Genomic DNA, 27866 nt, shown 5'->3' with positions numbered 1-27866 from the left:
CCCATGTTTTCTAATATAAATAAGTTTATCTTGGCCCCTGGAGGTCAGTACAGAGTGGTGGCCATCAAATCATTTCTCACATTTCTTACATCATCAGAGTGGAAGATGAGAAACAGAAGAAAAATGGTAACCTGAATGAAGGTCAAGTCTTTTATGATCAGAGACTTCTGGGTCCATCTGATCTCCTGAACTCCTTTAATAGATTGATACTTGACGCTGAGCACTAAAGCTTCATTGTGAATTGCTTTGGTTCAGCCAGATGAGCAAATGTAAATGTTAGCTTGAACTGTGAGCCTTCATTGGACTGAATCAAACAGTTCACTTAAATGAACAGCCGGTGATCAGATTAACATCAGCTGTGATGGAGATAGACTTTCCCAACAAGCACACAGGACTAAATAAAAGAGATTAGGATCCCTGGAGGCTGTTTACTGTCAGATTATATCTACCTGATTCTTTTTTTATTATCCACACTCACCTGCTTGTTTCTTGTGGATGTTAATATGACTTGTTGTCTTGTTAAAGTTTCTTTGCAATCGTGTTCCTCCAACTGCAGCTCCTTTTAAAACGACCTCTGATCTACTTGGAAGTTGTGATATACAATTGTTATTATTATTATTATTAATTCAGTTATTTCGATGCATCGTACAGTTGTGACACATTTTTGCCTTTAAAGGTTCCATGCAGTCAAAAGGTCGATCTCCGTGTGGCTGTTAATTATGAGCCCGGTCTAGGTTCTATAATGATACAGTGAAAGTATGAAACTTTTCAGTCCACTGAGAAACCTGTATTCAGAAAGTGAGTCTTAAAAAACAAATTGAATACAGGACCTTTTAACAAAAAAATCTATGATTACATTTTCAACTTGTCCATAATCAATGAAGTCTTCACTTTTAAAACTAAAGTGGTACACATTGTGTTTTCCCTCTCGGGAAAGGAGCTGTCTGCTCCCGGTCTTCATCTGTCCTGTAATAAATCTACTTCACGGTCTGCTGGCTTCAGTGCGACGAGGTCTAATTCTTTTGGACCTGAGCTCTTTTACACGCCACCTCAGTTTCCTGAACTGAAATGAGGCTGTAAGTGAAGACTGTTCTTCTGCCAGTGAGGCTGATAGAGGAGATAAATTTAAACAGGGTTTGGCAGGAGGCGTTGGTCTGCTGCCAGTCTGGTCTTCCTGATCTCTGAGCTGCGCTGCAGACCGAACCACAAGTTTGTAGATGAAGAATAGACTTTCATTTGTCTCCCCAATCAACTGAGATCATCATCAATCAGCAGATTGTTAGACACTTCCTGCTCTCATCTGGCTTATTCTAGAACAGCTGAATTTAATTTTGATAAATCTTCCCATTTTTGGACAGTGTCGGCTTGATCAATTATGAATTTAAGTCATTTTCAGAAAAAGCTAAATATTATCTTTTATCCCCCCTCGTTTTAATATTTCTGTAAAAGGACATTTGTAGGTGTCACCTTGAACTCAACTTTTCACCCTGGTGAGAGCTTTTTATAGAATAAATAATCAAGGAAATAAATGGCCGGTTCATCTTCAAAGCGAAAGGAGCACAAAATCTTCGACTGGTATCAGTCTGGTTCTTGTTTTGTTAAAGCGGGCTTTCAGCACAGTTCAGTTTAGATAAATGTGATGAACATCATCGCCCTTGGCAGCCGATTGTTGTTGATCAGGTCTGTTTCTGTGTTTTTCAGGTTTGGGATGGAACCAGGTGTCCTCAGACGATGCTGGATGTGATAGTAGAGCCAAATGTCACAGAGGGACCAACTTCATTCTCCAAAGAGAAGGAGAAGCTCATCGCCAACGTCCTGGTCTACGACAACCATGTGCATGTCGCCGGGCAGCTGAAGGTTAGCGCTCAATAACAAAAACGAAATCCTGAAAATGAGGAAGAAATGTTCCTCTTAACTTCAGATCTTGCTCTATAATCAGCACAGTATTCAGTTTAAACCGCCATATTTCAGATTAAGTCTGTACTAAATGTGACTAAATGATCTGAGCCCTTCTTCTGTTTCCTCTTCTGTCTGGGCTGAGCTGAGTTTGCACACAGAAAACAAAACATTTAATCCTCAGATCAGACTTCATGTCCATTGTGTTTCTGGAGCTTGTGCCGGTGCTGCTCTCCTTCCTCTATGTTGTTTCATTTATTTCTCTCTCCCTCTGTTCTACAAAAAAACAACAAAAAACCAGTTTATTCTCTGCAACTCTGCGGGCCGCAGGCTCATCTCACATCACACGCCACACAAGAATCACTGCGAGTTTTTAAAAGCGATCTTCATCTCCCTCCTCATCCTTCTTTGGGTAGTGAGACTGCAGCTTTGATCCTCTTAGCTTCCAAGACGTTCTTATCAGAGCTGCAGACAGAGACTGATTAACATCCAGCTGTGACGCTGTGACACTCGATAAACCTTCTATTTCTGACGCCAAGCTGGTACGCAAGGAAGGGTCGGGTCGACGGCGACCAGGCAGACAGCAGGTTCCAACTGGAGGGTACACACAATGAAAATCCTGGGGGATCATTTAACAACAGCAGTTTCATCAGAAATAATCAGTTCTGGGTACTTATTTCTCCATTTCATCTGATATGGATTCAGTTACAGTTTCTCCGACGTCTCGTGTGAATGAGATCCTCAGAGGGCTAACTTAGACAATCAGTGAAGGTCGGCGCTGTGGAGCAGCGGTTAGCACTGGTTCGTTCCTGCAGGCTAAGCCCCGCCCTCACCCAGTGGCAGCTGGGAGTCGCTCCAGCCCCCTGCCAACAGATACGAGATAAGGAATTGTACATCACTTTGTGCAAAAGTGGCAGTTAAACGAGCAGATTCCTAAATGATGCCACAGGAAACTGACGCCAAACGCCATTGAACAATGGGCGCACACAGTTAGTTTAAAGGACGTTTTTATTACAAAAACAGATGTTGTGCAAGGGCAAGTTGATCACCATTAACTAACAAATTTGGCAAACGCTGTTTGGAGACTTCTATGTTAGATAAACAGTCCAGGAAGACGAACAGTAATAGCCTGGGAGGTGCTCACGATTCGCACGACACAACGCAACATGTGGCCTCATTACAGGAAATTCAGCAGGAGCAAAACAAATCAAATTAATAACACAGTAATTATACTGAAGTTTGTATTGTTGGAGTTATCGTTCTGCTAACAGAAGACTTTCTGTTCTTCCTTGGCTCTGTTTTGGGCAGTTGGTCGAACAAAGAAAGCTTCAGTGATTGAATCTTTTATTTATTTATTTTATTTTATTTTTTTAAGTCCGGCCAGAGCAGCATGTGATACAGCTGCCACAGTCAGCGTCATTAGCCAAGTGATGATCATCTATCTGCTCTTTTTTGTGTCAGCTTCCTCTTTCTAAGTACTTGGAGAAAGAGCAGGAAGTTGGAATGACCCTCTAACATGCATCAGTTCATAAAATAACCGTCCTCAGAAATGTCCCCGCCGGTCTAAAGGTTCTCTTCCTTCTAAAGAAACATTTTCTTTCTTGTTTTTGTTCCTTCTGGAGTCTCCGCAGCCCGAGGCCTTTGTCCTTTTTTTGTATTATTAGTTTTTTTATATGTTGATAATCAGTATAGAGTGGTTGGTGGAGCGGCACCAACAGGACAGCTGGCAAGAAAATGGGAACTCATTTTTGTCCTTTTCAGGTTTTCCCTACAAGATAATCACAAATTCCCTCATCACGAATAACGCTGCTCTTACTGCAGAAGTGACTGAGTTACATCACATTTTCCGACCTTCTGCTGCAGAGGTAATCCCAAGCAGCCTCAGCCGCTGTTTGACTTTACACACAGGACTGAATAAATGAGTTTGCATTGACCTCTGAGTAGTTTCAGTGCCTTTCCGTTGTTTTTTCACTCTGCTCCGATACGCCTCTTAAATCAGTTCTGACTGGAGGGGCCACAGCGAGGCCAGGAAATGTCGTTTTAAGAGCGAATCAATCCGGAGTTCATCTTCTGTCCTCTCCTCATGGTTCTTTATCACATATTTCTCCCCTTTTCTTAACTCCTCCCTTCTCACCTCCTTTATCATGTCTTCCACTCCTGTACTGGTTCCTCTTCTGTTCCGCTGTCTCCTTTCCTTTCCTCCGTGGTCCCTCAATCTTTCCTCTCGCTCTTCCAAAACCAAAGCGTGATGGATTTTGCGTCCAGCCTGGAGACTGAGGGGAATTTGCACCCAATTAAAGTTGGATGATAAACTAAATAACATCTGCCCCTTAAAGATTTAGACCATGGCTTGTGCTCAAAGGCCTGAATGGCTACCATTCAGCCAGTCTTTCAGGAAGAATGGTTTTTTGTTGTATCCTGATTGTTGAAAACAGTCTGAGCTCCAGCGTCCGCCTCCTTCGGCTTCACTGTCATCAGGCGCATTTTACAAGTGCAAACAAGCAGAAAGGAGCGAAAATGAACCTGTGTGATGAGGGGAAAAAGGAGTCGAAGTGTTTTTGCTTTAACAGATGGTTTGTACAGGTTTTTTTTTGTTTTTTTTTTAACCATTTGGTATATGGGGACATTTTTACAGACACTTAATGTCAAAAGCAAATCTGAAATTAAATTAAAATGAAGAGAAGCTGAACATTCAATATCCCGTATTCAGCAAACTCAGCAAGAGACGGCTGGCAACAGCGTACGCCAAACATCCTGTGTGTCTCTGACATTATGATGGGAGAATCATTGGATTGGATTGGATTGGAACCGGAGCCAGTAAATATCTGCATCTCCTGCAGATTCCATTGACCCGGGCCTGAATGCCGATTGTAGCCTCTTCTATTTGCAAGCTGTTTTCTGACCGGAGGAAAATTGGTAGTTGCTTCTGTGAAACCTTTGCAAGTGTAGTTCCCCCTTAAATTGTGTTTAACCCATTTATACAACCGGATCAGCTCTTCTTCCCCATTTCACGGCTAAAATTGCACATTTCCCAGCTGTAAAATTTTATATTTCACAGTCTGCGTAGATGGTTAAGAATGTTTCTACCTTTTAGAGCAGCACTGCTAAACTCAGCTCAGTGCATTGTGATGCTCACGTAGAATTCAGAGCTTAAAAAAAAAGGAAAGAATGGCAGGAAGTTAAAACTAATGCTCTTGTTTTCAGTCCATCGCATAAACACAGAAACCAAAGAAGGACTTACTCTATAATTTTTCGAAGTAGTTCAGAAGAGACAGTGGGGGCCACTTCTCCCCGTGGAGACTTCATTAGTGGATTTACACTTTTTAATGGAGATAGAAAATGACTGTTGAGTATTTGCTTCATTTACCAATCATTTGCCGAAATGTAACTTGGCTGAGTGAAGTTAATTTCTTCTCATTAATTGTCTTGATTATCGCCATGTGAAGTGATCATCTGTCAGCTGCTGTCGTCGACTCGGTTGTGGTGTTTCACAGCGTGGACGACTCTCCACTCCGTGCTTTGTGACGCACGTCTGCACTCGAAAACCCCGGAGGTGTTAAAGAGCACTTCACAATCAGACAGACGCTTCATTACACAGATCACCTTTAACCTCGGCTAACTGCTGTAAATACATATTATTCAGCATTAACACAACAGTAAAGGTAATGAGTTTGAAGTGTTGACAGGACACTGATTTAAATACGCCTCAGAGAAATGTGATGAAATGTGAGCACAGCCTGAAGCCTCAGAGCTGGTGGAGAGCTTTCTGTAGTTACACCTCATAGACTGTATATAACTGGACTTGGACTTGAAGCCAACGATGAAGTGTCTCAAACACAGCAAAACATATTGAAGACTTGAAATGAGGGGCTTAAACCTTAAAATTTACTGAGCTAATAAATCAGATTTTCAATCTAACCTTCAGTCTGAACAACCGGGATTAGATTAGATTAGACAAAAGGCCCTTCAGCGTTAGCTTCACTCTCCAGACTCAGTCTACATCCATCTTTGTATGATTTGATCCTGTCAACGCTTGAAGGGTTTGTGTCATTTAACAATGAGATGCACAAAGAGCAGCTGCAGCGTTCAGTATAATCTAAGCGCTCTTTTTCTCCTTCCACATTCAGATTAATGAGTGTTTCTGCAGGTTGCGGTGGCGACAGAGTGACAGCTGAGTGTCTTCATCTGTTTACTTTGATTAAGCCTGCAGAAGGTTTCCTCCTTTCTTAAACAAGCGCCATTCAAACGCATGTTTTGTCATCTGTGTGTGTTCACCGAAGGAATCGATGATGTCGGAGGCAGCACACGAGCCACCTCCCTCCCTCCCTCCTCTTGTTCGCAGCTTTTCCTTTCATTGTAATGGGCTCCTTTCTCTCCTAATGGCCTTCTTCTCACAGAAACGCCTCAGTTGATTTCACACAATATCACCGATGATTCACCAGAGGAGCCCGGTAATTGGGGGAAGTATTCCTATTCAAACACTTCTTCAGTGGAAAGGCTCTGTGTGTATCATACTGCGTAAGTGTGAGCTGAATTGACTGCTGCTTGTCAAAAACAACTCCAATCAAAGTGACTCTTCACCCACAATCCATCATTCTGGGCCTTTCTTAAGAGGAGTGTTTTTAAATGGATTTCTGTGTCGACATTTAGAGGTTAGATTAGCGCTCAAGTGACCTGCGTGGATCATCCTGTCAGCCAAATACGATCACAACAACACATCAGTCTTTGGGAGAGTGACTTTGAGAGTTACTTTTAAAATGCACATGGTTGGCGTTGTGAATAGAAGTTTGTATGGAGCAGTCTTTTGGGCTGTGTTGTCGTTACGGGATATTTGTAAGCACTTTGACTCTTCAGTTGTTCCCCAGGCTCGTCCTGCTTCCTGTTTCCCTCTCTGCAATCAGGTGTCTGGTCCGATGGTGGACCGCTGATGGTCCTGCTGGGGTTAAGAACTGGAACGCAACATCAACACGTGCGACTCAGGTCGTCCAGTCAGGATCAGCTGTGCTTCAAGCTAATATTAACTCGTAGATGCTCCCATGACAGCACCGACCACAATAATATGTTAACATGCTGAAATCGATTTTCTACTGAAGAATTTAGTCTCAGATTTTTTCCATGTTAGCTCTTTCGATAAGAAACACTTCACTCAGCTTTTAAATGGCAGTAAAGACGCTGGTGTCTTTCACTTTGAAGCTAAGGCCTTCAACTGGGGCTAAGGTAAGATCACAGCCTTCAAACCAGTCGATATATTTTTGTGTAGCACCAGTTCACATCAAATGTTATCTCAAAGCGCATTTCCCCTCATAATATTATAAATCTTAACTATTCCCACCAAGAGCGACCAGATGGGGACAGAAAAACTGTACATCGCCATCAGAAAGGGTGGAAATGAGGGAAACAAAATGTTAATTTACATATCATGGTTCTTTTTTCTTCTTTTTTTTTTTAAAGCCGCAACAGAATCCCAATTTGAACACCTTCTTCATTGGTTTTTACGACTCAGCTGTGAATTCACACATACAGTCTTGTAGAGACAAAAAAAATCTTCCACTCTCACCTCAGTCACATGCTGTTTGCATTTCCCTTATTCAGACTTATTCTTTTTCTTTTTTTGTTATCAACCAATTGTTAACCTGAAGTTTGTCAGGATGTGTGTTGCTTTGATGGCCCAGTGAATAACTGACCGGGTCAAATCAACTGGGCTCATCATCAGGAAGAACCAAGGTCCGAGACTTTTTACGTTCTTCTATTGAAGACTTTAAACCAGAGCCTGAGACCATTAGGAAAAGATTTACTGAGCTGGAAAATCAAGTGAGAAGTAGAAATATTTAAACATAGATTCTGGTATAATCAATATCAATGTTTTTGTTCAGTAATGCTTTGAGATGTAGCAGCTTCTACATCTTCATAGGCTCTTCTTATTTCTCCGAATGGGGCCAAAATGTCAGCTGTGATTAATGTGAGCTTCTCCGCTTCCACAGTTGGTGTGAAGGCGTCTCTGCTTCAGAGTCTGACGGCCAAAGGTTGGTTTTCACCCAGAAGAGAAATAAAGATGTGAAAAATCATCAGCCAGAGGTTTGAGTTAATGCTCTGATGAAAGCTAAAGAGGGGGCCCCCTCTATCTTTGAGAACCTTTCAAAGACTCCTCCTCTCTGAACACATTTAACACCCATGAACATAAACAGCTGATCTCATCACACAGATAGAATAGATGCCGTACTTATTCGTTACACCAAGGCCTCCTGCTGCACTGTGAAATGAGCGAATGTGAAAGTTAAGAGGTTACATAAGCATCAAACATTCACATATCAGTGAAGCGCTCCAGCGTTGGCCTCACTCCTCAGACCCGGCGTCCCTCCGCCTTTATCTGCAGTCTGTGAGGGCGCTTTGACTGACAGGTTACTCCACACGGCTGATGTGGAGGGAGGCGGGGCCGATCAGACGGAGGTCCGGATCCAGCTTTCATGATTCGTTTTCTGTCACGCTGTGGGGCAAAGTTTGAGTCGTTGAATGTTAAATTCACCTCGTGCTCTCGCTCCAACAGCTTCCGCTCATTATCTTATTTTTAGCACTCATGGTCGACCAACTGCACATTTCTGTGTCAGTGAATGTTTCTGGTTTTGGTTTTGTTGTTTTTATTTTCTTTATTGGAGGGTCACGGTCTAATGCAGCTCACGCTTTACTCCCACACTGTTTCCTGTTTAGTGAGCACGGCTATAAGGAAAATGAGACGTCCCACTGGCCCACAGGCTCAAATCTTCCCTCCCCACTCTGTGAAAGCGTCTCCTTCTGGCATCACTCAACCAACCAAGGGTTCGAGTCCACATTCGCTCCGACGCCTCGTTACACAGATCGTGTATTTAAATACAGTTCTGGACAGATTCTTCACTCTGTGAACAGGAGTGGATGTAATTACTAATCGGAGGAGCAGAGTTTAAAAAGAAAAAAGCTTTCTTTTGGCTCGCGCTCTCTCTCAACCTTTTTCATCAACAAAGCAAAAGCTATGCTGATGAAGAATAAAAGGCTCCAGGACTGCTCGCCCGTTCGGATATTAAACTCAGCTGCTCGAAGGTTTTTGGACGTTGCGAAGGATTGGATTTACATCTGACCCCGCAGCGGCCTCTCAGAACGCCTCGAACTCCTTCTTTTATTCATAAAAAAATAATAAGAAAAACCAGATGAGGGTGCATCTCTCTGAGCTGTCTCCCCGAGACAGCAGTAAATAAACCAGGCGTTAACTCACGCTGTGTATTTATGAAGAAATAAAATGGTAATGAATCCCTCTACACAAACAGATAGCGGTACTGTTGCAGGTCTAAAAATGAACTCCACACACAGAACATCGGTGACAAACAGCAGTTATTAATGATTATGAACGAACATGTCACCAATCTTCAGAAAGAATGCTGGTTTCCAGTCTGGAAGCTAAAGCCAGATTATTCAGATTAATTGAGGTCTACTGATGTTGACGATCAAAGTCACTTCCATAGAGGCCCGATTTAAAAAAATAAATAAATAAATAAATAAATACTGTGTCTCCGTGACGGCCCTCAAACAGAACAAATGTGATTTGTCCGTTTAACCGTCCTGCATTTGGCTGTTTGACTTCACGTTGTCAGAGCACAGTCGAGGTATTTGATCTGAAAGTGTAAATCAGTCGGTCACATCCTGTCTTCCCCATTGAGTTGATTTTTCCAGCATAAAGAGCCCCGCTGTCGAGTCAGGCCGTATCTGCCTGCCTTTTAAAGCCCATTTCCTGCTGCTCCTTAAAGACGCCACTGTGAAATGAATGTTTCTCCTTCCCAGCGAGGGCACACATTTTTTGGCTGCTTTTATTGAGCCTCGGCTTGACGAGAAGCAGCGGAAGCCCAAAGCAATCTTAAGAATTTTAAAGGAATCTCTTTTTACTGAGCAGCCGAGCAGCGCTAATACCACGAGACAGCGGCGGTGGCGGGCGGCGGCGTCTTGGCTGTCGGGGCCGCGGGTGGGCGGTGGAGCGTTTGGTTTTCATACAGATCAAGTACTTAAGAGAAGCTACCACAGGCTGCTCCACTCTGCTCACTCAGCCTCTTTAAAATGAAAATGGTCTGTTTGTCAGGGAAAGCCGCGGGGAGCCATTTTTCAGTCATACAGGCCGAACCCGATCTGAGTCGCTGACCGGCTCGTCCTGCGGACACCGAACGCCTCGAGAGCACTCTGTGGTGCTGACAATGTGCCTTTGATACCAAGTTCAGTTGGAGCTGAATGACTTGAAAATGTCAACCACGAAGCCCAAATAATATTCCTAATTCTCCTGCTGTTGCTATGCCAACTGTTGCAGCAATGATTGAGCCGCGAGCCGATTTTCTCTTCTCTCCAGAGCTTTCCTTTCCTTTGAGGAGGCGATATTCTCAGGTAATCTCGGTCTTATTAAGTCTCTAAATCCTCGTGTTCTCACACAGGACGTTCAGAAAACGACGCTCCTGATAATACAAACATTAAGCTGCAGGTTTGTGGCTCTAAGTGTTTATGTAAAATTAGACCAGCGCGCCTCACGGGCCAATCAGCTGCAGTTACAGATTAGAAGTGCTCATCGTTTCTGGGAGTTTCCTTCTAAAGTGAAGTCACTGCTTTCTATGTACTGACCATCAGGGAGCGACTCCACCTGTACAGAGAAGTCAGATTGCATTGAAGTCTGTGGGAAAATGTCCTTACTTCTCAGTAAATCATTTCCTCGTGAGTCCCAGTCTCTAATTTCAAATCTTAAATACAACACGTTAATATTTAAATTTTTTCTAAGAGGAAAACAGACCAAAAGCAATAGATGGATTAGGGGGCGTGGCTACTGTGTGATTGGTTAAAACGACGAGGTGACAGCCGGTATTTGGGTTAGATAACTAACCCTCCTGCGCTGAATGTCATCGTGGTGGGTCTCCACTTCATCTTTTTAAGATCCGCTTTTCCTGCCTTGGTTGTTTTAAGCTCTGTATTTGAACCACATGAGGGATTTTAGTCCGCGGCTGTCTGGATTTAAAGATATCACACATCTGATTGCGAGCGGCAAACAACAGAGTCAGCTGTGTCTTTTCTCTGGGAGGGAGAGGCCGGAGGGGTCTGCAGGTGAGCAGTAAATCTGGTGTCCATCCACGCAGCCTTTAAGGCAAATAAAAGATCAGCTCTGGTCTTGAGTGGTAACCAGCGAAGGGAGGCCAGATAAGACCGACAGAGTCTCCAGCCTCCTGTTGATGCATCTGAGGACACACTGACACCTGAAATTGAGCTTTTGAAAAATAGTCGCCAGCAGTGAAAAGTGTACATAATGCCCAGTTAAAAAAAAAATTTAAAAAAGACAGAAAAACAGCTTCAGTTCAGCTCCAATCAGAGAGAAAGATGTGTAAAAAGTTTTCAGCTGGCCAAAGATTTTTTTTGCATCGATGTCTTACAGCCTCATAAATCTCCTACATTAGTCGGCGGTTCCCAACTCAACCAAAATATTATTCATTTCAGACAGAGAACACATTTTTTGCTCTGATGTTCAGTATTTATTGGCCTTGGATGATATGGCCTTGTTCAATAAGGCATTCATTCCAATGCTTTCTGTGGAATTGTGTTCAAGCCATTTTGACAACCATCATGAAATAGTTTTTAACAGATCATTGAAAAGCTTGTGATAAAACTACAAGATGACAGTTTGAGGAAAGGTTGAATAGATTTGTACTTTCAGGAATCATATAGCTGTCCTTCCTGAAACAGAGCGAGGTATGACGTTTCTTATTTATTTATTTCTCTTTTGACAAAAGACTTCTCTCAGTATTTCTGGGATGTAGCCGGACAGGAGCCTCGTCACATATGTGGAAAAGCCCTGTTGAATCACAGAGTAAATGTGAGATGTGAGCAGCGACACAGACGTCTGGAAGCAGGTAAACAGAAAAAGCCTTCGCTCTCCTGCTGACTTCCAGAGGAGCTCTGTGGTGTTGGGTGGAGCTGAAGTCAGGAGGAGAGAAGCTGTTAAAACCAGGAACCCTAAAGAGGATTTTATGGGGAGTCCTGACCTTGATCCTAAAATGTTTAGATGGACTCCTGGAATCTGTTGGTGTCTCTACGGGGACACAGAACACGTTGGATTTAATCTGTTTTAATGCATATGAGGGTATTAAAAAAAAAAAAAAAAGGAATGATGACAAGCTATGACTTGATCCATAAAATAAATGACCGTCAGCAGGAGACGAGCTGTGACTCGGGTCCTCGGTCAGGTGAGTCACAGTTTGGTCTAAACTTAGTCCTGCTTCTCTCAGCTGACTGTCTGGCATTATAATCATCACACCTGCAGAGGATTTAATATGTGAGTCGCACAGTCAATAAGCTGGACCTGGCCAGATCAGCGCCGTCTCTCGTAGCTCTGAGAAAACAGTGAAAACACGGCGCTTGCAGTTGTTTTCTTCTGTCTCAATCTGCTAAACAGCCCGGTCCCTGGAGTGGAAATGAAAACCAAGCAGAGTCGGAGATTCTCCAAATATAAATACTGTCTGTTTGCGCTCATTGTTTGCTTCCTTGCCTCAGTGGGATTTATTTTATCTTAATTATGATTCATAGTCAAATAGCTTGTTTTCTCATGTTTTCTCATACTACGGGTGGACTCTCATGGATGAAGGGAGCTGAATTCAGAAAGTTCCCCTTCTGGCCTGGTTTCAGTGAAGTCAACTTCATCGAAGCCATTTTTTATTTAAAAATGAAGCTAATGAGGCTACTAATCCGAGGGTCAGAATGTTTCTCATACTTTCTTCAAAAATCCTGAAGTGCTCTGACAGGATGAAACAGGAACGTTTCCAGATGATGGCAGATAATTCACAGCTGGTGGAAGACGCTGATCTGAAGGGGCAGGGTGAGATCTGAGGCTGAATGACCTAAAACAACTCATTTCACGACTTTCTAGAGGTGAATTTTCTCTCCTTTTTGGAATATGTTCAGTTTGGATTCAAAAAATCTTCCTGCCAGGCACAAATTCAGCTGCTTTTGCATCTTTCCATTGACTTGGGTAGATTCCAACTGAAAAACCTTGTAAATGCGCCTACATATGTGGCAGAGCATTTACGAGGTTTTATCTCTGAAGGATGAAGCGTCACAACATCAGGCAGCTTTTATGTTGCATCGTGAGGAATGGAAAGATGTTTTGGGTCATTATGAAATTGCAGCAGGTGAACTGCAGTGTGCTACAGTTGTTTTGTGCGCAGATGTTACTTTTGATAAAACGTCCTTGGGCATCAGGTTGTTGTTGGTCACTGTCTGCTTTGTCGAGGTAGCAGGCCGTTGACGCTTTTTACCAGCAACATGAAGGCTGGATGGGAAAGCGACTACTGTGTTGGTTTGAAACTGGCAAAGATTGCTCAAATTTTGCTTTGCAACACAAAATTTGGCCGAAACGTGCTGAGATGAAGAACTCGCAGTTGCATATTTACAATATTTAATATTTTTAATCTCAGATCACAATCAAACCACTCAAATCAGAAGTATTCAGATACAGACAAGATATCCCAAGACTCCTCAGGGGTAAGTAAATGAATACAGAAATAAAAAATGAAATAAATGAATTTGGTTATAAATGTCGTAGTAAATAAGCAAGAGCCATAAGATAGCTGCGCCCCCTCATTTGAATAAAACATGGAAATGAAAAGAGCAGGGAAATAATTGTGGCATTTAGAAATGGGAAGAAGTCCCCAGGAATAAATAATTGTGCAATTATAAAGTAAAAGCTCCCTGATATGAATAGAAATGTGTACATATCTATATGCACTCAATTCTATATTTATATTTTTACATTTATCACCCAATTTATTTCATAGCTGTATTTATATATTTAACATCAATTAAAAAGGGATTCATACATTGATGCCATCATTTATTGTGAATTGAAGAGTTGAAAACTCGAATATGTTTTTATTTAGATTAGCTTCCCGGACGTCTTTTTTTATTATTATTATGGTTTTCTGTCTTAAGTAAATTTCTTTCTCTTTTAAGCTCAAACAGCAGAGCTCTATCTGTGTGTCAGTTTTCAAAGTAACATCCTGTAGTGTGTAAATAACTGTAGATAAAAAGGATGATTCCACAGAAAATAGCTCTTCGGTGCTGCCTGTTAATCTCTGCACTCTTCTTGTGGACCATCAGGGGTGAAGAGGCCTCAGGAGATCAGCCGTTAATCCACCCTGACTCCGACTGCGACTTCACTCAGTAAATGGAGAAAATGGATTTTAAAGAAGCCGCAGCTTACGGAGGATTCACTTTCTGAGACTTTCTTTGGCTATAATGCAATTAAACCTTATATGTATGTCTACATATGAGGATATATTTATGCCGGCCTCACGTCGAAGAAACTGCCCCATAAAAACAGAACAGAGAGCTCAGTGGATGCTTTATGCTGTTTCCTTTGGACAGCGAGGACAGACTGAAGTCGGAGCTCATTTGTCGTGACAAATTACAAAAAAAAAGACAAACCCTCCAAACTGAGTCCTCTGAGCAGCCTCTGAATCACCGAGAGCACGTCAGCTGGGGCAACTCTGGGCTAACATCGCCACCTGCTGAAGTCTGCACAGACCGACCTGAAAAATGGGAACATTTACGGAGACTTCCAATCATTCTTTTCCTCAACAAGCTCTGTCACATCCACAGATTGTGATAACTCAGTGAACATTTGGGATCGTATTATCTCTGCTCTGGTTTTCCTTTATTCGCAACATTTATTTATAAAGCTCTAAAACTTAACAAGGTTACTCCAAGTCATTCTACATAGAGAGCAAATAACTGCAGAGTTTTTTGAAAACAACAACCAAACTTTTCTCGCTGTTAAATTGGAAAAGGTATTTTTGGAAACATGTCTCCTATCCCACGGTGGAGGAGGTGGTCTCTGTTCATGTCCAAATTTCTCAGCCAGATAGTTTCTGATGGCAGCTGAGAGTGAAGGAGAGACGATTTGTGCTGCCATTATAATTTTTATTTATTTCTTTTTTTTTTTTTTTTTTTTTGGAGATTGGTGTCATGATGTATTTCACCATCAGGAACAGAAGTTGAACATCGTGTTCTCCATCATCTTCCTCTTTCTTGTCTGATAACGACTGAGATGTTTCTGAGAATTAAATACTGATTTTCTCATTTTCATCAGCCTGGAGACTTCCTGAGGATCTTCAACCTGCGAGCGATTCTGGGATCCAGTCAGGTGCCCGGCCTCACCAGCAGCCAATCAGAGGCCACAGACCACCTGGCTTTACACCTACACGGTGGGACGGCGTACGGACGGGGGATCAGGGTGCTTCCAGAAAACAGCCCCGATGTGCAGAAGCTGAAGAGGTACGGCAGGAGAAAGGGGACATAAATGTTTGTTTGACTGCCTGATGAAGCGTCAGGAAGATGTTCTTCTTCTTCATGTCTCTGTAGAACTCTGGACGCCTTGTCGGAGAACAACGTGGACGAGTTCTGTGAACTGAATGATTCAGAGCTGCTGCGCATCAGCATCACTCTCCCAAATTCGATGGAGCTCAGTGAGTTGGACTTCCTGGTGTGTCTATTCATCTAAAAGTGGAAGTAGGCTCTACAGGAAGTCTGGTAAAATGGTCTGTTCCAACTGAAAGCACGAATGAGGGACACAATAAGATACATCCCAACAGTATGAAGTGAAATAAATGTAAACGAACAGAAGGGCCTGACTTTAAACGGGTTGTTTTCCCGTCACATTCTTTTTATTTTAAGTTGTGCAAAGAATGTGTGAATGCCAGAATTTTGAATTCTCGACATAAAGCCACTGGATGGTCCTGTGGTCCAGTTTTAAAACTGAATTTGAGTATCTTTTTATTTTCATGTTGATGTTTGTTTTTGTTTTTTGTTTTTTTGTTAAATTGCTGTTAATGTGGTTTCCTCCAAAATAGTTCACCAAATTTAATTCTGTTTGTTTGCTGCTGCTCAGTATGAGGAGGATTTGACGGCACAGCCTGTCGGCTGCTTTTAAGCCATCCAATAAAACATTCTGGTGGAATTCAACGACTTTATCTGTTCTGCAGCAGCAGCTCAGCCGGTCTCGGTCTGTTTAACGTCTCTGCCTCTTTTCTCTTTTAGATGGTGAAGCAGTGAAGTGCAGCACAGGTATGAATCACAACACTCGACATGTCACCAGTCAGCACACAGACTGTTGCAGAATATAACATCGTTTGTGTTTCCAGACCGCACATACATCAGGTTAAATAGAAGAATTAAATCAAAGAGTTTAAGGTGAAACAAGAGGAGGGACGGGAAATAAAGCTGAGCGTTCTCTCTCGGTGTAAAATCTTATTGTCCTGATAGGAAACCACACACTCTCTGTTGTCTCTGTGAAGGCAGGAGGTCAAAGGGAAGGATGATATCTGAGAAAGTCTGAGTCGAGTTGTTATTTGGCAGGAGTGAGCTCAGACATTAGCAGATCACTGAAACATATGTGCATCGGAGGGAGGAAGCCAAACTTGATGTTTTTGTTTACTGCAATTTTTTTACTGAACGGGATCCAAATCTCTCCAAATATTTTCCCTTCCAGCTTCCCAGTCTCCAGGTCGCTTCGTGGGGAGAGTTGAGATTTACAGATTAGCAGTTTTTAAGATTCTGATTTTAAGTTTTATTTGTGCGACTTAAGAAGGTCCTATATTTTAACTTCTGCTTTGGTGGAGCTACAGAGATAACCGGTCAGCCGGCCAATCAGAATAGAGGATCTGATCCTCTCCTCTGATTGGCTGCCACCGTCATCAGTGTGTGAATAATAAGTTTGAATGTTGTTTGTTTTCTGCTCAGAGAGAAGATGCCTTCACGATGTGCAGCCGGTGAATCTGGCCAAAGTGAAGCAGTCCGATCCGGGCCGGATCCACCACGTCAGAGTCCAGCTGAGGTCCTACGAGCCTTCCAGACTCTACCAGAGTCTGAAACTCTACTGCAGCAAGTGCACATTGATGTAGGATCACACACACACACACTGTTTCCTCACAGGGACGTGCAGCTTTTATAATATGTAACGCAGTCGGTGCAGATTTTGGACTCTTCGGTTCTAAATGGATCACAAATAAACTTCAGTATATGTCAGTGTAGATATTGAAGTTATATCTTATTCAACTGAATTTACGGTGAAGACATTTAAAGGCTGAACTCAGTTTAATTGAGTTCAGTTGTGGATAATGAAGATTTACAAATGTATTCCCCAAACTGCAGAGTAAACAACACAGCACAAAAGGAGACGGATGAATAATTAAATCTGTGTGTTTATTTTCCTGTCAGTGAAGATTTGTGTAACATAATGAAATAAATAATGAATGACTTCTCCTCTGATCTCAGGGAGGAGATCCCCGACGATGAGCTGATAGCGGCGCTGTTCTCCGATGCGTCCAAGGACTCCGGCCCCTGCAGTCCCCCGCCGTGGTCGCTCTCCGGACAGGTCAGCGTCCCCGGAGAGGCCCAGGGATCTGCGAACCGAGCTCTGACCGTCTACATGTCCAGCCAGCTCCTCTCTGAGGGCAAATTCAAAGACCTCCTCTTCCTCATGGGTGAAAATCTGCCAGAGCCAGTCGTGTTTTTGTCCTGACAACAGACGCACGCTGACACAACTTGGGGTCTTTTGCAGGTTCCACTCTGGAAGAAATGTGTCGGCTGGCGACCGGCTACCAGAACATCGTTCCTGTGAGGCCGGCAGGAGGTCAGCTGACTCTGCTCGACCTGTCGGCACCCTTCCTGTTCAGAGGCAGGAGGAGATACTACGGGTGAGAAGGGAAGACTTCAGGACATCACACAGTTTGAGTTTTGCTGCGTCCAGTCTGAAAACTGTATGAAAGACTCGATGAAGGTTGACAGTTAGTTATATCTTGCATATGAAGGCCTGAACTGAGCTGGGGGGGTCACTTTGTTCAACACTTATTTCAAAATAAAGGTTCTTCCTCGTCTTCCTCGTCTGTGTTTCAGGTGCAAACGTTGCTCGGAGGCGTCCGTGAAGGAGCTGAGCGCCAAAGGAGTCGAAGCGATAGATCAGAAGGTCGTAGCAGAAGGTGAGAGGGGGGTTCAGTTTGACTCTCTGAACTGTGAATGTCAAAAAATACCATTTTCTAATTATTAAGAAACTTCTCTGTTTAATGTGAACTGAACTGGACTTTTGGGAAATTCTGCTCGAGCATAAATCTGCAAACGTTCTGGCATTCCAACTTTTTTAATATCTGCAGGATCTTCACCAGGACTCTCCAGTTTTATGCGTGTCCTTTTCCTTTCTGCCTGACTCAGCAGCCTGTAAAAGGCCCCAGCTGCAGTTTTCCCCCTTTAAACTAATGTCACAGTGACCGTTTGTGTCTGCAGCTCTGGGCATTCAGCTGCTGCAGTTCGTCCTGCTGATGAAGCTCGAGCTGCAGGACGAGAGCGACACGCTGGACGTCCTCCTCTGGAGAGACGCTGTGAGTTCCACGCCACCTTCTCAAAGCCTTTTTTTTATCATGGCTGTTTTTCATGTTCCTCACAGTCAAACAGCCGTGTGGGGGTGGTTGATTTAATGAAGGTTCTAAAACAGTTCCTGGTCTACAGGCGGCAGGAAGTGGATTATAGCAAAAGGTTTTATCTCATTATGATGATTATTATTAGTCGGAGCAGCTCTGTGTAACTAATATTTCCTAATTTCTCAGATGAGATGCAACAAATGACAAACAGCTGAAAATGCTGATTCCAAAGCAGCAAAAATAATCTTTACTGGAACAAAGCTGTAGGTTTGGATGAGATTGCGATGAGAGTGCAGAGTGTTGGGACTCAATGACCTGATGAAACTGTTTCACTATGAAATCAGGAGAAGTTTTTCGGCGTGACGGCGGACGACGTAGCAGCCGACCAGGAGGCTCAGAGCGTTATCCATCGGACCATGGACACTCTCTGTCCACCAGAGGGGAGCGCAGGTACGTCACATCTGGATAACAGACCGGAGAGCTCCTACATTTTGTTGTTTGTGTCACTCTGGTTTTGTGTTTGTGTGTCCTCAGCTGACCGTCCGTGGCTCGACTTGTGCCTGCAGTCGTACCGAGCAGAAGACAACAAGGGGCGGAATCGAACCTGTTACCAGATCGTCCACACCTCCGTCACCAAACCCGCCTCCACGCCGCCTGACCCCGGGCCCACCTGATCCACCTGGAGGTCTCCTTCAGGCCTCCTCTTTTTATTTCACTTCTTTTATTTATGTTTATTCACAACAGAAAAGTGTTTTTAAATTTAAACTGCTGGCATGTAAGAGTTAGGCTGTCAATTTCAAAATAAAAGCCTGAAAATGACACGATGAAGTGGACATGTTTGCAGCTGAACACAAGCTTGTTTGTTTTTCAACGACTGGAGTTTGTTCATTCAGGCTGACACAACAACACGAAGGGCTTCAGTTACCGCTCAGGCCTGGACGCCTTCACACACTTCAGTTAGATAGTCTGCAGTTTAGAACATGTTTAGTGGTGAATTATTATCTGGACGAGGCGCAAACAGTAGAAGGTCTAAAATATACAAACAAAATAACGGACACATCAGTTTTAACGATGAGGCGCTCAAAGGGAGAAATACTAACTATTGTTCCTGCTAACAAAAAAGTTTGTTAGTTCTCAGGGTCTTTTGTGTTTCTGTGTGCTGCAGGGTTGTTCTTTTTCAGGGAAGGTGGAGTCTGTTTAAACTCTTGGTTGGACTCGTTTCAGGTAAAAGTACTTTTTTTTCTGATTTATTTCTTTGTGTGTGAGTCTTCTTTATCTTACAGAACAAATCTGTCTGACATCACGCCATTAAAAATAGTGATGATAAATAAATAATTATTTTTTAAAGTATACAGTTAAATAAAAAGTATTCACTATAACATGAAATGAATTTCAGTCAGTTCTGATCTTCAGGTAAATCCCAGTTCTGCCTCAGAGCTGGTTTCTGGTCCTGTTGCGCCCCCAGCAGGACCTTTTATAAAAGTCCAGTACTTCAGAATGGGAACATTATCAACAAATATTAATCCAAGTCTGATCAGTTCAAAGTTAAACTAACTCAGATTTAGGCATCATCGATATCAAACATCAATTCAGACTCCACACAAAAACCCAAAGAAGGTAAAATAACGAAGTAACAGGAATGAAATCTAAAATGAAGAAGTTATTAGAAAATCTACAAAACTATCTGAAACCATCTGATAAAAGTGTGTCTGCCTGTTGTCAGCTGCTCTATCTGCAGAGGACTGATGTTTTGGACCCTGGAGAGGAAACCGAACCAGGTCCAGGAGCAGAACTGATGCCGAACGGTTTGATGTGTGAAGTGTGAGACAAACACCAAAAATTAGAGTGTGTTGCTCAGATCTGACACTAGATGGCAGAACAGACACAAACTTCAACACAAGAAGTAACTTGTGCAGTTTGGTGAAAACACAAGTTGATTTAAAAAAAAAAAAAATGTTCACAGTTTTTACATTTCTTCATTTTTTTTCGCTTTGTTTGTCCAAAGTTGGTCACATTGATGGACATCAGGTTAATGTTGTGGTTTCATAAATGATCCACACTTCACTGAGCCCTGACTGATTTTCTAGAACCTTCTCTGTTCCTCTGGAAAAATTTCAGTATTTATAATTCTGTTTAATTGATGTCAGATCGATAATGCTCATATTTAAATTTTCTTATTTTGCGGAAATAAAAATATTTTCCGGCTCAATATGAAAATGTGAAGTCTTCAATTTTATTTTGAAGCAGCGACAGGTTGAGAATTTATTTTGGGAAAAATGTTTCAGATGCATTAAACCTATTTTTCTACGGAGGACAGAAAGAAAACTTTTGGGCACAAAGACGCTTTGGCTGTTATCAGCCCGGAGGGTTTGACAGATGACGGGGCCCTTCTTCCCCCTCCTCCTCCTCCTCCTCTTCCTCTTCCTCTTCCTACTACTCTTCCTCCTCGTCCTCCTCCTCCTCCTCCCTCCCCTTCCTCCCCTTCCTCCTCCCTCCCCCTTCTCCTCCTCCCCCTCTCCCTCCTCCTCTTCCTCCTCCTCCTCCTCCTCCTCCTCTTCCCCCTCCTCCTCCTCCTCCCCCTCCTCCCCTTCCCCCTCCTCCTCCTCCTCCCCTCTTCCTCCTCCTCCTCCCCTTCCTCCCTTCCTCCCCTTCCTCCCCTTCCTCCTCCCCTTCCTCCCTCCCCCTCCTCCTCCTCCTCCTCCTCCTCCACCCCTCCCTCCCCCTCCTCTTCCTCTCCCTCCTCCTCCTTCCTCCCCTTCCTCCTCCTCCCCCTCTCCCTCCTCCTCTTCCTCCTCCCCCTCTCCCTCCTCCACCCCTCCCTCCCCTTCCCCCCTCCTCCTCCTCCACCCCTCCCTCCCCCCCCTCCCCCTCCTCCCTTCCCCCCTCCCCCTCCTCCGCCCCTCCCTCCCCCTCCTCCCCCTCCTCCCTTCCTCCTCCCCCTCTCCCTCCCCCCTCCTCCCCCTCCCCTTCCTCCTCCCCCTCCTCCTCTCCTCCCTCCCCCTCCTCCTCTTCCTCCTCCCCCTCCTCCCCCTCCTCCTCCTCCTCTCTCAGACGCAGCTCAGCTCTCCGCCTGCTGTCCGGGTCCTGGTTTCTCTGGTGATGCCTCCGGAGTGGAGCCGCTCCGGGACAGACCGGATCCCCGGAGCTTCACCTGCTCCAGGCGCCGCTGAAACATGAATGAGATCTGACTTTTGTTTGTTTTGTGGAGAAACTCGAGCCCGGAGATGGACGGATCACTTTGGATCTCAGGGTTCCACATCACGGGTTAGACAGAACCACAGGATGCCTTATCCGGCCCTGAGGCTGCTGGTCCTGTGGCTGTGCAGCGGGGCCGTGGCGGGTCAGCTCCACGGCGCCAACACAAAGGCTCACTATGAATCCACCGCCGCCGACAGGAATGCTCAGAGCCGGAGATGGCGCACAGTCAGCGGGGAGGACGGCGGAGGAGTGACGGAGCTCCAGCCGCGCGCCGTGCGTAAAGGCGACGCGCAGAATGGACATCGGCGCGGACCACCGGAGGAGGTTTTACGTGGATGCAGTCCGGCAGAAGAGCTCAGACAAACCCAGCAGAGTCCCACCTGCCGGCCGGGGAGGCCCGGAAGCCGCCGGAGACGGAGGCGAAGCGCCGAACCAGCAACCCTCCCCGCCGCCATGGCGCAGGAGCAGGACGCCGCTGCGCCGTTCGGGCTCAACGGCAGCGACTACGAAGAGGACGACCAGGTGGGCCAGGAGGGCTTCCCTGAGCCGGGCTTCCCTGAGCCGGACTTCCCTGAGCCAGACTTCCCTGAGCCAGACCTCCCTGAGCCGGACTTCCCCGGGGCCACGCCGCGGACCAGACGCAGGCGGGTGAAGAACCCCTTCTACCCGCTGACCGCGGAGGCTTACGGCGCGTACGCGGTCGTCCTCGTCGCCGCCGTCATCTTCACGGCGGGAATCATCGGGAACGTGTCCGTCATGTGCATCGTGTGTCACAACTACTACATGAGGAGCATCTCCAACTCGCTGCTGGCCAACTTGGCGCTTTGGGACTTCGTCATCATCTTCTTCTGCCTGCCGCTGGTCGTGTTCCACGAACTCACCAAGAACTGGCTGCTGGGAGAGTTCTCATGCAGGATCATCCCGTACCTGGAGGTGAGAGGGGGGGGGGGGGGGGGGGCTGGGCCTGGTCCTGGTCTTGGGCCTGGTCCTGGTCCTGGTACTGGGCCTGGTCCTGGTCCTGGTACTGGGCCTAGTTCAGGTCCTGGTCCTGGTCCTGGTACTTGTTTACGTCCTGGTCCTGGTCCTGGGCCTAGTTCAGGTCCTGGGTCTGTTTCTGTGCCTGGTCCTGGTCCTGGTTTAAGTCCTGGTCCTGTTTCTGTGCCTGGTCCTGGTCCTGGTTCAGGTCCTGGGCCTGTTTCTCTGCCTGGTCCTGGTCCTGTTTCTGTGCCTGGTCCTGGTCCTGGTTCAGGTCCTGGGTCTGTTTCTGTGCCTGGTCCTGTCCTGGTACTGGTACTGGTTTAGGTCCTGGTTCAGGTCCTGGGCCTGTTTCTGTGCCTGGTCCTGGTCCTGGTTTAAGTCCTGGTCCTGTTTCTGTGCCTGGTCCTGGTCCTGGTTCAGGTCCTGGGCCTGGGCCTGTTTCTCTGCCTGGTCCTGGTCCTGGTTCAGGTCCTGGGCCTGTTTCTGTGCCTGGTCCTGGTCCTGATTCAAGTCATTGAAAGCATGTGAAGTATGTTTGAATGTGGCGGCAGGTTTCTTTCCCATCATGCAAAGTTCTGCGGTCACATCAGTGAGGTTTTTTGTTTGTTTTTTTTTTATCAGGTTTAATCTGATCAGTGCCGCATCAAGCAACACCTGCTGAGCACATGACACCTCGCTGTCCAATCAGAGCGAAGATTAACCACCAGAGATTAGACCTGGACCCCCCCAGCCCAGAGTCCCGTCAGATCAGGGTCATGTTGTGTTGTTTGGATCCGGGATTAAAGGTCCAGGCCAGAGCAGAGGGACGTTCTGCTGTCCACATACTTTTGGCCATCAGCACGTGACGATGGACGTGAAAACAAAAGGACTTTAAGCTTCTTATCAGCAGCAGCTCTTTGTTGACCTACATGAATATTTACCGCCATCAGCTGATCTATTTAATTCAGGTCCAGGTTTCTAACAAAGATTTCCTCATTTATTTAGAACCATTTTTAAGTTTTCACACGTTTTATCAGTAAAGTAACTCCTGAAAAGACTCAGCTGCCAATCAAACAGAACTTTACTGTCTCGGTTGGGCAGGAAGGAGGAAAGAACCCAGACATGAAGATATTTGGAGTAACCGAAGTGTCTTCTCCATCCTCAGGTGGCGTCTCTGGGGGTCACCACCTTCACGCTGTGCGCTCTGTGCATCGACCGTTTCCGAGCGGCCTCCAACGTGCAGATGTACTTCGAGATGATGGAGAACTGGGCGTCCACCGCCGCCAAGCTGGCCGTCATCTGGGTGGGGGCCCTGCTGCTGGCTCTGCCCGAGCTGCTCATCCGACAGCTGGTCACCGAGGACGGGGACCCAGCCGACGTGACGCCGTGCGAGCGCTGCGTGGTCCGGATCTCCACGGAGCTCCCGGACACCCTGTACGTCCTGGGGCTCACCTACGACGGCGCCCGGCTCTGGTGGTACTTCGGCTGCTACTTCTGCCTCCCCACGCTGTTCACCATCTGCAGCTCGCTGCTCACCGCCCGCAAGATCCGGCGCGCCGAGCGGGCCTGCGTCCGCGGCGGCAAGAAGCAGATCCAGCTGGAGAGCCAGATGAACTGCGCCGTGGTGGCGCTGGCGATCCTCTACGGCTTCTGCATCATCCCGGAGAACATCTGTAACATCCTGAGCGTGTACATGGCGGCCGGCGTCCCCAGGAGGACCCTGGACGTCCTGCAGCTGGTCAGCCAGCTGCTGCTCTTCTGCAAGTCGGCGGTGACTCCGGTGCTGCTGTTCTGCCTGTGCCAGCCGTTCACCCGGGCCTTTCTGGACTGCTGCTGCTGCTGCTGCCAGGAGTGCGGCCCGCCCGCCGCCGCCGCCGCCGCCAGCGACGTGGAAAACGAGTGCACCACCACCGAGCTGGAGCTGTCGCCCTTCAGCACCATCCGCAGGGAGCCGTCCACCTCCGCCGCCTACAGCGTCGTGGGAACGCACTGCTGAGGTCAAAGGTTAAAGGTCACAGGAGAGCACACCTTCACGCTGTTTACAGAGTTTCTGATAGTTTAGTTTTGTAACTAACGCACAAGTTTTTGTACTGCATCTGCACTCGGTCGGACGTGTTGTTTTGTGTCACTGCTTCAGTGGACGAAGTCATCTTAGAAATTTTAAGGTTTGAAATTTGTCAGTATTTTATTTTTTCTGTTGACTTTAATCAGATTCAAGTTTGTCAGTCTTTGTTCGACGAGCAGATGATGACCGTCCATCGTACCGTTAGATTCACTCTGATCAGCCAGAACATCATGACCACCTGATGCTCATCCTGGAGGTCTGGACCAAGACGTCAGCAGCAGAGTCCTCCGTGGTCCAGCTCATCCCACAGATGCTGGACTGGACCTCAAACCGCCTGAACCATGAAGACCTGGACTTGGTCTGAACCAGGTTTGGGTCAACATCCACACCAATGAAGGACTTCATGCTTCTGATCAGACCGGACCACCAGGTCTGATCCTCATGTGTCCGCTGGTGGGCCGTCTGCAGCTCCACAACAAACTGATCTGTGTGTTCTGAACCAGCATGGTTCTGCTGGATCGGTGACCTTTGACCCCTGTGGGCCAGTGGTTTTCCTGGTTGGTCCTGGTCTCTGCAGAGTTGGAGAAGCTCTGCTAGGTCGTAATGTTTTGGCTGGTCAGTGTTTCCGTCAGAGATCACCTCCCACACGTTCCCTGTGAGACTTTGCTTTCAGGAGGTTCTTAGAAAATATCGGTGCTGGGCTGCTTTCAGCTTCTGGATTTTTGTTGTTTCAGATTTAATTTGAGTTCTTTGTTGATATAATATATTGAGAATGGCTGTAGATTCTGTGTAGAAGCTGAATCAGTCCTGAATGTTTTCTTCTTCACTGTTTCACTTCACTCAGTCTGTCCTGGGAACATTTTCAGTTTTTGTTTTTTTTTGACACATGAGAAATATCACTTTGATTAAACTTATTTGAAAGTAATTTTTTTTGAAGAGTGTGATAATTTTCTGTTTGTTAAAAATGAATCTGAATGAGGTCACGTCATCTGTCCTGGTCCTGGAAAACCACGAAGCTGGATCAGAATACTGTGTGACTCAAAAGGCGTCTGCTCGCTGAAATCCAGTTTTTAGATCTGAGAGTAGCCCTGCACTCTCTGTTGGGTTCTTGGGATCTCAGGATGGATTGATGGTCCCTGATCTGAAATCTCCATCGATCTGTTCATTTTCATGTTTTTGCATCATTTTATTTCAGTCCACCGAGGACTCGATGCTGCAGGACGACTGCAGATGTGTGGAGGCCGAAGAGACGAGAAACAGAAACGAAGAAGAAAAGAAGCAGGGAGAGTTTTTATGGCCTCGTTTCAGAACACAGCTGCCATTGTTTGTACAGTTCAGTCTCAACACAACATGTTACAGTCTGAGCAACAAACAACTGGATCCCCCTCAGAGACGTCAAGCCGAGTCAGCACAACAGCATCGTTTATCTGCTAGGACTCTTTTTTTTTTTTTTACTGGCATCACACAGAAACACAGAAACAGGTTAAAAAAGTGTCTTCTCATCTGCTGACAGTTTATTTGATGCGTCAACTCAGAGCACAACTCAGCAGTTTGGTTTTTTTTTTGTCTCTCGCCATCTTTTCGTCATCGCCGTGGCCATCGCCGGGGGCTGCACACAGGACGCCATTGTCCTGGCCTCCCGTCGTCATGACGACGGAGGGAGTCTGCCTCTCAGCTGGCTGAACAGACCCACAGTAGCTTCCCACAGACAACACATCCAGTCTTTAAATAGACTGCGACCAAACCTCTCTGACCAACAGACCAACAGACCGACTGACCGACCGACCAACTGACCAACCGACCGACCGACCAAACCCCTCCGACCAACAGACTGACCGTCCAACCAACCAAACACCTCCAACTGACCAACTGTTTGTGGCTGCACTTCCAGATCACAACACAAAAATGAGTTTTTTGTCTAACATTGCTTTATTTTTCATTCACAGGCACAACTTGTGCCTCCTGAGACGAGTCTGTGGAGCGAGAAAGACCAAACAACTTCAAATAAAAAATCACCACGACGCTCAAAAGAAAGTCGACTTAATCGTAAGAAAACAAACAATTTATAATTTAAATGATTTATGAGATGAAAACTATCAACGTGGACAAACACTCCAATTGTTGCTAAGCCAACGACATTTAGTCAAAGTTGGTGACATGAAATATTCATCCAGTCACACAACAGTCCGGCCCTTCATCGGACCAGCTGATGCTGCCGAGTCCTGAATATGGATGAGAGGACGTGAAGCCGAGTCCAACATGTGTCCCGACATAAAATCTCACTGTGCTCAGGAATTCAGCCGTTCACAACCAAACAATGAGTGTGTGTTTGTCCAAACTGTATTCATTTCAGTTTGAACCGTGTTCAGTGTGAGTCGGCGTTACAGCCGGTTCCAGTCTGTTTCCTGCGTGCTGAGTGACCTCGCCAACGCTGCTGCTGGTTGTTGGTCAAGTTAAAACAAGTGGGTTCATTTTGCACTCTCGGACCAACAGACCGTCCGACCAACCAAACTCCTCCAACTGACCAACCAACCAGCCGACCAACCACCTCCAACCAATCGACTGACCGACCAACCGACCGACCAAACCCCTCTGACCAACAGACCAACCAACCCACCCACCAAACCCCTCTGACCAACAGACCGACCAACCGACCGACCAAACCCCTCTGACCAACAGACCGACCAACCGACCCACCAAACCCCTCTGACCACAGCAACCAAGAAACTTCTGAAACGTCCTGAGTGTGTTCTTAAAAATAACTTCCCTCGTCGACATCGTTCAAAGATGAACGTGCATTTTCCAGTTTTCTTTCTCTTCCATAATGACACGACATTCTTTGTTTCCAGGGAGGAGTCTTTGTCCGTAAACCACATTTTTCTCTAATCGCCCGTTTGGCTTTGATTTGCTCTTTGGCACCGACCTTGCGTGTTTGAGTCTTTTGTAAATGAGGCTGGCGGCCCCAGTCGCCGCTCCAGTAATTAGACAGCCCCATTCATTCAGAAACAATGGACCGACGGGTACACTGAGGCTCTGCTGCTGAACAGGCTGCTCGCTGACCTTCTCCTAACTGCTCCCAGGCCTGTTTTATGGGACCGAGCGAACTTCCTGGGAGAGCTGGAGCTGCTGCGCCCTGATTGGTGGACGGGAGCCAGGTTTCCAGGGTGACCGGACCACTCGTCCCAGACAATGCAGGTCCAGGTTTCTGCTGAGGTGTCAAGACAACGATCAGCTTTTTAAAGACCTTCAGAATTTCATTTGATTCTGTTTTCAGATTTGGGCATGATGAGAATTTT

The 27866-nt window shown here is 45.7% G+C and overlaps 2 protein-coding genes across 3 annotated transcripts in view; both read left to right on the top strand.

Moving 5' to 3' along the window:
• The window catches only part of pot1 (protection of telomeres 1 homolog), a 44901-nt gene extending 25712 nt beyond the window's left edge, over nt 1-19189 (top strand). For both annotated transcript variants that reach the window (XM_029523358.1, XM_029523359.1), the window contains 11 exons: nt 1702-1857; nt 15029-15213; nt 15301-15404; nt 15976-16002; nt 16678-16834; nt 17212-17420; nt 17498-17633; nt 17833-17915; nt 18217-18311; nt 18695-18800; nt 18885-19189. In XM_029523358.1, coding sequence (XP_029379218.1) covers nt 1702-1857; nt 15029-15213; nt 15301-15404; nt 15976-16002; nt 16678-16834; nt 17212-17420; nt 17498-17633; nt 17833-17915; nt 18217-18311; nt 18695-18800; nt 18885-19024 — 1398 coding nt within the window. In that variant the 3' untranslated portion in view covers nt 19025-19189. The remainder of the gene's footprint in view (nt 1-1701; nt 1858-15028; nt 15214-15300; nt 15405-15975; nt 16003-16677; nt 16835-17211; nt 17421-17497; nt 17634-17832; nt 17916-18216; nt 18312-18694; nt 18801-18884) is intronic.
• Nucleotides 19190-21412: 2223 nt separating this feature from the next.
• gpr37a (G protein-coupled receptor 37a) lies at nt 21413-25461 on the top strand. Its single transcript, XM_029523131.1, has 2 exons — nt 21413-22481; nt 23671-25461. Exons 1-2 carry the CDS (start codon nt 21528-21530, stop codon nt 24499-24501), a joined length of 1785 nt encoding a protein of 594 aa, XP_029378991.1. The 5' UTR covers nt 21413-21527; the 3' UTR covers nt 24502-25461.
• The last annotated feature ends 2405 nt before the right edge of the window (nt 25462-27866 follow it).

Source organism: Echeneis naucrates, chromosome 16, assembly GCF_900963305.1.
Source record: "Echeneis naucrates chromosome 16, fEcheNa1.1, whole genome shotgun sequence".
Lineage (NCBI taxonomy): Eukaryota > Metazoa > Chordata > Actinopteri > Carangiformes > Echeneidae > Echeneis > Echeneis naucrates.
This window is presented reverse-complemented; position numbering and strand designations above follow the sequence as displayed.

Coding starts and splice junctions, on each gene's coding strand:
- gpr37a (XM_029523131.1), top strand. CDS start 21,528: ATGAGATCTGACTTTTGTTTGTTTTGTGGAGAAACTCGAGCCCGGAGA. Junction 22,482..23,670: donor GGATCATCCCGTACCTGGAG/GTGAGAGGGGGG, acceptor CTCCATCCTCAG/GTGGCGTCTCTGGGGGTCAC.